We start from the raw sequence: 12,556 nt of genomic DNA, 5'->3' as shown, positions 1-12,556 counted from the left end.
TAGCCCCGGCTCTCCGTTTGGATCCAACCGGAGCACCGAGCCCTGGTTTGTTATTCAGGTTAATGTGGGAAGAAGCAGCGGGTATATCGGGCAGCTGAGTGAAGTGGAGCCTGCGGAAGAAACACCGGGACCGTCTGGATGTGATAGTCCGTGGAGATGCTGCGGTACTCGCCGGCACAGACGAGGTGAGTGGGGTGGGGGGTGGAGAGCAGAGGTAGAGGGAGGAGTGGCTCATGACACACTTTGTTTTGCTCTACAGGCAGTGCACAACAGCGAACCTAGCGGTGAAACGATTTCGCTTATTGCCCCTTTAAATATAAGTGGAGATATGGATGTGATGTATAAAAGTGAACAAGCTGCACCTTCAACAACGGCTGAGCACATTTCCCGAAGCTTCTCATCAGTCACTTTCGGGCCCTGTGAATGAATAAACATTAACACTGCACTGTCACACAGAACCATGGTGGTTTAAAAGCAAGACATGAAAAAAATCCATTGGGGTGTTGGAAAACACTGCTTTACAGTCACAATACTACAAGTTTACAGCCATGCTCATGGCTTAAACCACATTCTTTGGAGTTTACTTAAGTCTAATGCTGTGTCTCAAATCACGTACTTCTGTACTTACCCTTAATATTTTGAGTGCATAAGTGCGCTCACACTGAGAAGTATGGAAAATGCAGTGCACTATGAGTACCCGGATGGTGCACTCAAAACAGTCAAGAAGTTGAGTGTGGAACTATGGACACTTCTCACCCTGAATGGTCGCCATCTAGGCTATGTAGCGGAAGGGGAGGGGCCACTTTTCAAACTGGAAATAGCAGCCGAGGAGTGTGCGACCGTGAACGTTGCTGCATTGTACAAATACATGTGTTTTCTTGCACTAAGCACCACTATACTGTTGTCGGGTATAAGCCAGCAGTATGTTTATTGGGTTAATTTAGCAGTCTGTAATGATTTGGTACCGCAAACAATAATGCGAATGCTAATGCTAGTTTGCTAACTAGCTAATTTGCGGCCGTCATTTCTAGTGAGTGCACAACAGCCGTGTTTGGTTTGAGACAACACTACCCTGCCGAAATTCGCTCACTACGCCAATGAGTACATAGTGCACATAGTATACTACATGGCAGTGTACTAACTAAAGTATGTGATTTGAGACACACCATAAGTTTACTAAAATCTAAACACACAACATCTAATATGACATTACTCTGTCACTATACCAATGTTTAAAGGAATACTTCACCCTAATGACCATTTTTATATAAACTAATCATCCCGTGTTATGTTGAATTTGTGAAGAAAACTTGCTTTTCCTCTGATGCCTCCATGGTGAACAAAGAATCCAAATACAGACTAAATTCATGGTGAATTGAAGTAAAGGGGGTCCACGTTTAACAACAGCTCAACTATATCAAAACAACCGTTTAGAAACTCAGCACAGCTAGTGCCGTACGATCCAACTCGTATTTATTTATCAATGTTAAGTACTTATCACACACGCTGGGAACAAAACTGAAAGTGAAACTTATCTTTCCACTTGTCATAGCCAGACTCTACTCACAAAAACAGTAATTTTACCTCTCTGAAGACGGGAGCTGGTGGTTAGCTTGTGTTATTGTTTGACTTTGGTCTTTTAAAGTGTTAGCTCAGATTTACCTGAGTCACACAATAGCATAGACAAACTAACTGATTAAGGCAGTGGTGGACCAGCAGCTCCTGTGTTCAGCGAGGTAAAATGATTGTTTGTGTCAATGAAGTCTGGCACTGAAGAGAGCATTGATAAGATTTACTTTTTGGTGACTTTTTTCCCTGTTGGAAAGGTTTGTCTGTTTGGGAAGTATTGAGCACACGACTGGATAAATAAGACTTGGACTGCCCTGCACAAGTTGTGTGAGACTTTGTAAACTGATGTTTAGATTAAATTTTGGTGTTGTTACATGCGAGCCCCTGTGACTTAAATCAAGAATTTGCTCTGTTTCTGGATTCTTCATTTACTGAAGCAATTAGAGGAAAATATTTCTTTCAGGAATCCACTATAACATGGGGTGAGTAATTGACCTGCAAATGGTCATTTTGGGTGGATGAAGTATTCCTTTAAGTGTGGTTATATACAGTATAATGGGCGGAGTTAGCCGGTCACCCCAAAACACATTTGTTTGGAAAAATGTACACCATCTCCCCTGAGTTCAAGACAAGTCATCAAAAATATATTTGCAGGAGGAGGATCATGGGGACGCAAGATTAGAACTCGGAAAATGTATTTTTTATTTCACTGTTTCGCCATGCGGGTGTAATATTTACCATGCTCGCCATCTTAGTTTAGCCTGTTAGCATGCTAACATTTGCTAATTACCACAAAGTACATGTGGGGCTGAAGGGAATGTTACTAGTTTTGAAAGTATTTGGTCATAAACCAAAGTACTGTAAGTAGCATTTACATCCTGTATATTGGCAACAGTAACACTTACAGGTTGACCTCTGGGACCTGGTGGTCCAGGAACACCTGGTTCTCCTTCCAGCCCTCTTGCTCCGATCGGACCGGCCAAACCCTCGTGGCCCGGCTGGCCTGGTCTGCCCTCATCCCCTGTAGCTCCTCGTTGGCCCTTCTCTCCTCGCTTAAGATAAAACAAAACCTTCTTGACCATCCCATTCTGACATTAGCAACAGCAAACTACATTATGTCCATTGATTTTGTAACTGCTACATCTTAGTTTAACTACTTTACAATGTTTTGTTCGCAAGCAATTCACTGGTAAAATCAGATGTCAGAGCACATTGTGGGAATTATTCACTTCTATATAAAAAGATCATTAGGTATCAGAGACAGTGTGAAAAGTGTCAGCTGCAGTGCAGACTGTAGTTTTTGATACCTCTCCTTTGATTCCAGTAACACCAGGAGGGCCCTGAAAACACACAGAGATCAACTGACTTCTTTCAAATCCACACACACATTGCTGCAGTCTCAATACACGCAAGTTATTACATAACACTACAGTACGCTCCACATACCTGGTCTCCTTTGACTCCAGGATCTCCTGCCATACCCGTGTCCCCCTGTACACAAAAGTAACGTGGTGAGTCTGTAGCTGCTGCACCAGTGACATCGCCACAGAAGATCATTCACAGACATGTTTGAAACAAATACAGAGAGTATAATAGTTCTCACCTGACTTCCTTTAGGTCCCATTGGTCCCATAGGCCCCTAGATGACATATAGAAAACAATATTTTAAGTACTTCACTACACCTTAAGTTTGAAATCATTACGGATGTTTGAAAGTGGTAAGATGAGATTCGTCTAACCTGATCACCTTTGTGTCCAGTGTGACCCTTAAATCCTTTGGCACCAGTGCTACCTCTATCTCCTTTGTCACCCTGGAAATACAGAATTTTAGATTCTACATGTCATATTTTTTCAGTCTTGGTAAGGGTGTTGTTATATCTTGGTTTTATAAATGTTGCTCTGTAGCTAAAGCACATGGGCTAATATTAGATGCGCTCTAAACTATGGTTTCTTTTGAATTCATTATCAAAATATCAGTATATGGAACCTTATGCTAAAGGTGCTATTGATATCATTTGCGAATACACGTCGCCCTTCATGTATACAGAGAACTGGATACAGCGTTGGAGTGCTCAGTGGCACATGAAGCCAAAAAAGTGTGTGGTGCTGCATCAGCATTGTTGAAATAGAGCCAATGAAGCAAGCGCACTAGTCTTCCACCGGTCAAGTCATCAACTTCCGGTTTAGTGCTCCTCTAAAATAATTTAACTGTCCTGCTCTTCCGGACCTTCCAAATGTTATTGGAGTTAATTGATCAAATTCTTCGAGTAAAACAATAATTTGATTTACAGACATCCCTGTCCCAAAGTAAGTCTATAAAAAAGTCTCTCTGGGCCCAATGGCATCACATGACAGACTCTGAAGTTGTGAGTTCCAATTTTTTTTAGCTCCAGTGCCCAGTGCACTTCCTGAGGGGCTCCCTCCTTTCCATTACATTCAAGTCACCACACCGCTGTTGCTTGAAGCACGAGTGGTTCCCAGTTTGTTGCACATCCTGCATATTTCATGGTCGGGTGGAGTGATACTCAGACAGACTCAGTATTAGCAACTGATGAATCTTTCATGGGAGAGTAATGAATTCATTTTGCAATAGATTTAGGTTACTTTTGTGTGATGGTGTTTCAAGATTCATGTAACATACTGTGATCTATGGTGGTGGTTCCTGACCTTTTTCCTGAAGGAATTCCTTCTCCATCATTGAGTAAACAAACCATTCTTGACTACGTGACATATTTTATTGATTTTTCACATTATATTAAATGCATAACAGCACAGAACAACTACTTAACAGTACAATTAATGCAAATAGTTATTAAAAGCACTGCATTTTGAGTAGATTATTTCCTGGGAACACTGCATCAAAGATGAGTTTTTATTATCTTTTTTTTCTCCACTATTTTTCATGCAAGGAAGTGCAAATTGCAAATTCAGTATCTTCTCCTCCCTCGCTTGGCCGATGTTCTACAAGCTCTTTGGTTGTTTGAACTGCGTACTTAGCATAGGTTGGGAACCAATGATTTATGGTAATCTAACGATATAGCTAGCTAGCTTAACGCAACAGCGTGCAGTGACAAAAAAGTTCCACCCATATTGGTTTAAAGTCTCATAATACTTGGAAGAGAGAAAGGTCACTGATTTAAACTGCTGGAAAGCAGAGAAAATCCTATTTTATATCAGTAGGGTCCAATCCTTTTCTTTTTTCACCTCTGATATTTGTGAAGATAACGGTTGTGTTAAGGCAGCAACAGAAAGTTTGCTGATTTATATGAGTCAGACCAGTCTGGTAGCTGGACCTCAGCTAAAAACCTTAGCAAACCTTAACTTTAGCCTACCAGTCAAGAAAAAAGTGTCCATCTTGGTGTGACTTTTCAGCCCCTGACTCAATGAGCAAAAGCTGGACCAAAGTCTTACTACTTTATTGTTGCCGATTGGTACTAGAGTGAAGCTGGGTGCTTGCTGTCAAACTCAGCCATTTTTCTTTCTTTTTTTAAATTTTTTTTTTTACCAACACTAACTAGCAACTAGTAAGACTGTAAGATTTGTCATTGCTGATGACCGCAAGATACCATGTGATACCAGCGTCTTTATACTATTAGTTCACAAGCCGAGACAAAATTATACATTTATTCAGCCCATCTCTAAAAGCTCAGAGGAGCTGTCAATAAGACTATTAATAATGTCTCACCTGGATGCCTGGAGGACCTGCAGGCCCAACTGGCCCTTGTTTTCCTGTTTCACCCTGTAAATTGATTATAGATACAGTTAACACATTCACTCAGTGATACTGATGTACCAGCAATCCATTAAACACAATAATCACTAGAACTGAAACCTTAAAATCACTCACACACACAACTGAAAAATAGATGTAAACTCACAGTTGCTCCTTTATCTCCTGGTTTCCCATCCTCTCCATCTTTTCCAGACTCGCCCTGTATAAAAAAAACAGATGTTGGCTTTGCAGCACATATATCAAAATAACAAATACAATGAAAGTGTGATGGGAGGCTTGATGGGAGAATCTCACAGTCTTTCCAGGAAGTCCAACCGGCCCGATGGGTCCCTCAGCACCAGTATCTCCCTAAACCCACAACAGGAACTGTGTTAGTCTTCAAATTTTTATCGGCACAGTCTGTGTGAGTTCTGTTGAAGCCTGATGGTGCTAAAATACAACATTTTGGATGCGCTATGTGGACATGCTTCATTAAATAGGTGATGATTCTGATTACCTTTGCACCAACGGGTCCAACTACTCCCTGCTTCCCTGGCAGCCCCTAGAAGCAATAACACATCAGAAGAAAAAAACAAAAACAACAGAGAATGTGTTATTGAAGAATTTATACTGTATTATTAAAAAGAAGAGGGTCACTGAGTTTTTGTCAAGAATATATAACATGTTTCAATCTTTTAAACAAGACAAGTAGTCTACAGCCACACTTGTGGCTCTGCCATGCTTTTATGCTGTGTTTATCTCATATGAGAGTTATCGTGGGCTAATTATAAGTTTCCTACTTGTACTGTAAATAGCATTCACATCAACTTATAGCTGTCAGATGTGTCTGAAAGCTTTAAGATGTCCGACTTGACACTTAATAATACAGAAATGCCTGGAAACAAAACAAATATGGACGCCTCACATCAGCAAAAGACTGTCGTTAAATGTAATTAAACGCAAACTGAATGCATATGGTGTCACATTGTCAATACACAGTATCTTAATGCTCACACAACCAACTCTGTGGTCACAGGCCACATAACATTAGCCACAGTGATGCTTTGAGCTAAATGCTAATAGCATGCTAACGTGCTGATTTTAAAGGAAGGCTTCACTCACAAAGGACAATTTGTATAGCAGTTATTCACCACGTGTTGAAAGTAATAGTGTTTGTGTAGTATAGATATTGTTTGTTTTTTTTTCAAGATATAGTTTTGCTGTTGTTAAACATGCTCCCGTTTACTTTAATTCATAAAGAGTATTCGCCTTTTTTGGATTCTTCGTTCACTGTGGAGGCAGGCAAGACAAAGGAAGCTTTTCCTTACAAATTCAAGGTAACGCGGTGAGTAATTCATATACAAATGGACATTTTGAAGAGTGAGGTATATCCTTTAGGCTAGTGTGATGTTTAGCATGTTCACCATCTTAGTTTAGCATTGAGATATTACACCAAAAGCAACAACAGCCAAACTGCTGATGGCGTAAAGAGGAAAAGTCATTATTAAAGTGATTAAGATTCTTTTTTGGGGAGGTATGAATGCCTGTATAAAGTCCATGTCGATTCTTTTAATAGCTGTTGAGATGTTTAAAACTGGTGGACCCGATAACTGACTCATAGTTCAACCTTTACACTCCACCAGCGTGGCTACAAAGGCAGCACACAAACCACTACTAAAGTAAGTGTAGTGGTTTAATGTCTGTTTCTTTATGCACAGCTTCTTTTTGAAGATAAAGAAAGAAAACATACTGTTCTGTTTCTACAGTGCTCTTTGTAGACAAAGTTTTACCATTCAAGTCATATCTGTGGCCTCTCACCTGATACACTCACAGGCAAAGGTAGACGCTGTCTTGGCATTAGATTTTCTTTCCTGCTGGTTGTGTGACTTTAATGTTTTATTGATCTGACCTGCTCTATGGCTTCAGAGGGGAGCCTCTCCTCCTTAGCTTCCCTTACTTTGACTTACAAATCTTTTCTACAAATATAAGATGTAACTGACAATGACTGTAAAGTGTAATGGACTATTTAAGACACAATAAATAGAAATAAAATTGGACTTACTGGAATACCCACAATCCCTCTGACACCAATACCTCCAGGTGTACCAGCCTCTCCCTGTTGAGTTCATACAAATAAGTATAATATTAGTCCATATGCATATTTTGCTTGTTGGCCATTGCTGATACAATGCAGTACATGCCTGACAGAAAAGACTAGTAACATTCAAACATTAGGCTGCAGTTAAGTGCACTCAGGGAGTTTGAGCATACCATGATGGTCTGAACACAGAGACTTTACACCCTGAGAAGTGAAAAAATCTTGAAGGAAAAAATCAATGGGCCTTTCCAAAACCGGATCCTACCCACTTCCACTCTGTCCTGGAGTGTAACTCTGTTTGTAGTCACCTTCACAGCTGAATGAAGCACCCTTCATCAAGGTGTCAGGGGATAAACACAGCAGCAAGTTTTGGGTCAAACTTCCCTCTCTGCAGCGGAAACAGGAACTGTTGCAACTCTTTCTCCTGTTTTATGCTATTCACATGTACGGAGTGTCTTCCATGACGAACACAATACGGTGTTGCACATGGTCAGTAAATCAGCCTCACTAGTTGGTTTGGGATGGCACACAATGTGGCGGACAGAGTGGAAGTGGGTAGGGAGAGGGCGTAGGGGCGGTTTGAGAAAGGCCCAGTATGTGGTAAAACTAATTAAAGACATAAAATGCAGGAACAAAAAAAATATGTGCTGTTGACGTCACCTTGGCTCCATCAGCTCCAGGAAGTCCATTCACTCCATCTTTCCCAGGCTCTCCCTGCAACATCCCATCACACAGTTAGATCCCATTCACACTCTAAACAATGCTAAATGCTCAAGAACGAATGAGGTCATCTGATCCCATCAGCGTACTTACAACGTCTCCTTTTTCCCCTGCAGGACCCCGCTCTCCTTGAGGTCCCACTGCTCCCTGATCAAAATCAAAGTCTTTTTTAATTGTAGCAGTCTCTCAGATAATATTTTGCAATATAATCCACAATGATAAAACTCACATCATCACCCTTGGCTCCCTCCAAACCCTGACGACCACGGATACCCTCTACGCCCTGAGAGAAGAGATTCAGTCAGAGGCACATCTGAGAGACATTTTTTAATGACATACTTCTCTAAGAGTAGAGGGCATAGAACTGATCAAACTAAGACTACTTACAGGAGCTCCAGGTGGGCCGGTAGGTCCTGGCACGCCATTGAAACCAGGAGAGCCCTGTGAACATAGACCATTTTTATCTGCAAATGTAATGCTAAAAGTGGTTATATCACCATCACATGCCAATATTTTTAAATCTTTGTTTTTATGAGCAGCTCTTAAAAGAAAAAATGTCAAAAAATTTGATTTAAAACTTTGATTTAACTCACTCTGTCTCCCTTTTCTCCCGGAGTTCCAGGGAATCCAATGGGCCCTCTTTGCCCCTAAAATGACAGAATAGCATATCTTTAAAATATACATCACTTCCTCTCATAGGCCCTGTTTATACCTAGTGTTAACATGGGTCTTGGGTGATCCGTTCACAAGTGGACGGATCTAAATACAAGTGTAAACGACCACTAAGACACATTGTGATCCGATCACGAAAACCACTTGCAAAGGTGGTCTAGAACAGTGTTTCCCAACCGGTCCAGCCACAAGGTCCAGATTTCTGCTTAGTCATTAGTTCAAGGTCTACACAGTTTAATACACTAATTCGTTTTACATGTTGTCGAGCTAGTTCACTGTCTCTGTCTGTCACAAAATAAACGCTCTGTGCCAGAAATTCACTGTACTTGAAAATAAAGTGTGTTTTGGACAAACTTGACCTGTTTACGAGTCACTTGCGGTCCAGTCAGAATGGCTCTGCAACCCACTTTTTGACTGCAACCCACCAGTTGGGAACCACTGGTCTAGAACACATATGTATATGTATATGTATATGTATATCCTTTGCAGTGCAGGATCTGGTGATGTTTTTGGTGTGAGCATGCTAACACTATAACTTGCCCATTTTACAATAAATTCGGTGAAGTGTTCTGTATCCGTCTGTCGTTAAGCTCTATGGAAGGAGACATGTTTAATTCTGCTGATAGCGATATCTCCAGTCATACCAACACAACTGCTAACGTGACTAGCGAGCTAAAGCTAGAACTTGTAACTGAAAACAATCACCATGCCCATGTTACCATGAGTTGGACAAACTGTTGCAGTATGTTTTGCCCCATGGGAGGAGTCGTGTTGCCTCTCTCATCTACTGACCTCTCAAGGTGCTTTCGCACTCACACACTGGCGACTGAGGCTGTGATACAGGACTGGAGGAGCTGGGCATCGAACCGCTAATCTTCCAAAAGGTGGAGGGGTCCCACTCTGCTTCTTCAGCCACTGCCACCCTACAACCACCTCCAGCCAATACTACTGCTAACGTAGCTAACAAGTATGCTAGTGAGCTGCTAATGAGTATGTGGGAGCAATATCTGTGCATGAGGCCCTTTGATCCTCCAGAGTAAGTGACGTAGACAGTAATTACATCTGAACACAAGTGGTCAGCTGGAGACGCATGATACACAACTGTGAACTGATGTGTCTCGGCTGTCCACTTGTGTTCGAATCACTGAAACGCATGTTAATTCAAGGTGTAAACAGGCTCATAGAGACTCATATTGTTCTGTAATATCACTCTGTGACTAAAGGAATAAGTGCCCTTACATCGTCTCCCATGCGACCTGGTGGCCCCTGAAGACCTTGCTCTCCGGTTTCTCCCTGTGGAAACAAGAGCAAACTAATTAAATTGTGAGAACAGAGATAATCATATTAAGCTGTTTGTAGGCTGCAATCAAATCACGTATGTGCAGGTTGTTCTTGCTATCAATCTCTTTCCTGTAACTGGAAATGGGAATTCACTCGGTGCAGATGAACCTTGTTTTGTCGAGTGTCAAAGTAAAAGATGGATATTGAGAAGAAACATTGTTTCACATACCTTGTCTCCAGGTATTCCATCTTTTCCAGGCTCACCAGGCAAACCTGCGTGTCCCTGAAGGCAACAACCAGTTGTTTTAACAATTTTGTATCACCAACAAATTTCATTAATTTTCATTTTGAATTAAAAGGTCTAACTGTGTCCCCGACTACTGAAGTTGATGTACATTTCTGAAGTACATTCTCCAAAGTATTTTTTGGTATATTTCCTAATCTGTAACTAGACTAAAACAGCCACACAGATACTTCTGTGAGGCTGTACTTGGGCACAGCCGTGTTTTGACCCGGGGCCGGGTCGCAGGAGCACCAGGCCAAGCAAAGCACCTCAGACGTCCTTCTCCCCAGCTCCTCCTGGGGGACCCCAGGGTGTTCCCAGATGAGATGTGTAATCCCTCCACCATGTCCTGGGTCTGCCCCGGGGCCTCCTACCACTGGGACGTGCCCAGAACACCTCTAACAGAAGGCGCCCAGGAGGATCCTGATCAGATGCCCGAACCACCTCAACTGATCCCTTTGACACAAAGGAGCAGCGGCTCTACTCCGAGCTCCCCCCAAATGTCTTAGCTCCTTACCCTATCTCTTAGGCTCATCCCGCTTGTATCCGCAGTCTCATTCTTTTGGTTACTACCCAGAACATGATCATAGGTGAGGGTTGGGACGTAGGTGGACTGGTATATCTTCAATATGATGGGCTGGTGCAGCGGCTGCATCACTGCAGAAGCTGCACCAAATCGCCAATCCATCTCAAGCTCTATTCTACCTTCACTCATGAACAAGACCCCGAGATTTTTTGAAGTCTGCATTTTGCAATCAATAGGGCTTATTCATAAATTCATTTTGATTTAAGTGATTCACAGCTAAATCTTTCAACCAACTCACTCATAACTAAATAACAACTCAGTCTAAAGTGTTATGTGCTCAGAATATGTGGCTTTTTTGAATTGACATTGACATCCCTCACCTTCATCCCTGGCAGCCCAGCCAGTCCCTGTGGTCCAGCAGGGCAGGCAGCAGGACACTACGAATGAGAGATGGGACAGACAAAAAAGACAGTCAGATACTAAATAAGCATGGCTGCTGCAGAGCCTCTTAACTTCAATGACTCTGTTTGATCACAAATTCACTGTCACCAGTCCAATTGCCATGCATCCAGGAAACATTTGGCAGCGAGAAAGACAGTAAAAGACTCACAGCTTCCCCGCTTCCCTCATTGCTGGCACCAGGCGGTCCCTAAAACACAGCAGAGTGACATCTAAAAGAGCCGCAGGGGTTTAGATGTCCACATAAATCCACCAGCAGAAATTCCCAGAGAGGTAATGTGAAAAGAGACTGCAGCGTGCAACACCACCATACACTCACGATTTCACAATGAAATATGAGCTCAAGAAGAAACGTATGAGTGCACGAATAGAGATGATGATATTAGTATGGGGTGGTCAACACGACTGATACTGAGCTTTAATTAAAAGACATGCAGATACTGATCATTCAATTTTATCAACTTTGGCAAAATGAAATCAGTTGTACACAAAATTATTTCAGATTTGACCACATCTACATGGTCTAGGTGTGTGAACAGTCTCTGATGATTCTCCACATGAGGATGCATGCAGTAGCATCCCTTTTTCCTGATAAAACATGCCTGGTTACAGTATTACAATTGCGGCATGTAATCCTGATCATCGGTATTTGCATATAGGCTCTCAAATATGGGAGACTTAAATAAAAACAAAGAAAACCAAGAAAAACTAACATAGCTAAAGTAGATGTCAGTAAAACAAGGATTAGTTCTGGTCCTTACCACAGGCCCTGGTGGACCAGGAAGTCCAGGAGGCCCTGCAATACCAGCAGTCCCTCTGGGTCCAGGTGGACCCTGCAGGTACAGGAAATATTATCATTAAAATTAACCTCAAACACCACAAGCAAACAATCTGTATACAATCAAAATCTTCAAAGTATCAAACTAAAAATACTGGCACACGTTTCATGAAACTTGGTGGAGGGGTGCGGCATGGGTCAAGGAAGAACCTATTACATTTTGGAGGAGATCCAAATCACAGGGTGGATATGCACAAGTCAATTCAAGTCAGATACTTGTTTGAATTACAGTGATAAAAAATCAACTTGACTTTGACTTGGTAATCATGACCTTAGACTTGCCTTCGACTTGAGACAGATTACTTGAACAGACTTGATCTTATTTGAGATAATATTTGCATTTTTCTAAATATTGAGTTGATGATTTCTAGTACAATGCGCGCAAACCTGGCAATCTG

At 41.8% G+C, this 12,556-nt stretch overlaps 1 protein-coding gene across 4 annotated transcripts in view; it reads right to left on the bottom strand.

The window, feature by feature from the left end:
* LOC126384096 (collagen alpha-1(IX) chain-like) overlaps positions 1–12,556 on the bottom strand; it is a 59,718-nt gene that overhangs the window by 4,461 nt on the left and 42,701 nt on the right. For 3 of the 4 annotated variants that reach the window (XM_050034988.1, XM_050034984.1, XM_050034985.1), the window contains 21 exons: positions 12,082–12,153; positions 11,472–11,510; positions 11,242–11,298; positions 10,282–10,335; positions 10,011–10,064; positions 8,693–8,746; positions 8,487–8,540; positions 8,329–8,382; positions 8,193–8,246; positions 8,040–8,093; positions 7,344–7,397; positions 5,799–5,843; positions 5,597–5,650; positions 5,448–5,501; positions 5,255–5,308; positions 3,309–3,380; positions 3,173–3,208; positions 3,016–3,060; positions 2,877–2,909; positions 2,475–2,621; positions 363–417 (listed from right to left, as the gene is read on the bottom strand). In XM_050034988.1, the coding sequence (XP_049890945.1) occupies positions 363–417; positions 2,475–2,621; positions 2,877–2,909; positions 3,016–3,060; positions 3,173–3,208; positions 3,309–3,380; positions 5,255–5,308; positions 5,448–5,501; positions 5,597–5,650; positions 5,799–5,843; positions 7,344–7,397; positions 8,040–8,093; positions 8,193–8,246; positions 8,329–8,382; positions 8,487–8,540; positions 8,693–8,746; positions 10,011–10,064; positions 10,282–10,335; positions 11,242–11,298; positions 11,472–11,510; positions 12,082–12,153 (1,195 nt within the window). The remainder of the gene's footprint in view (positions 1–362; positions 418–2,474; positions 2,622–2,876; positions 2,910–3,015; positions 3,061–3,172; positions 3,209–3,308; positions 3,381–5,254; positions 5,309–5,447; positions 5,502–5,596; positions 5,651–5,798; positions 5,844–7,343; positions 7,398–8,039; positions 8,094–8,192; positions 8,247–8,328; positions 8,383–8,486; positions 8,541–8,692; positions 8,747–10,010; positions 10,065–10,281; positions 10,336–11,241; positions 11,299–11,471; positions 11,511–12,081; positions 12,154–12,556) is intronic. The other variant, XM_050034987.1, reaches the window with a different exon arrangement.

The sequence above is a fragment of the Epinephelus moara genome, chromosome 22 (assembly GCF_006386435.1).
Source record: "Epinephelus moara isolate mb chromosome 22, YSFRI_EMoa_1.0, whole genome shotgun sequence".
NCBI classification, from domain to species: domain Eukaryota; kingdom Metazoa; phylum Chordata; class Actinopteri; order Perciformes; family Serranidae; genus Epinephelus; species Epinephelus moara.
Note: the sequence above shows the minus strand (reverse complement) of the source record. Positions and strands in the feature narration are given on the sequence as shown.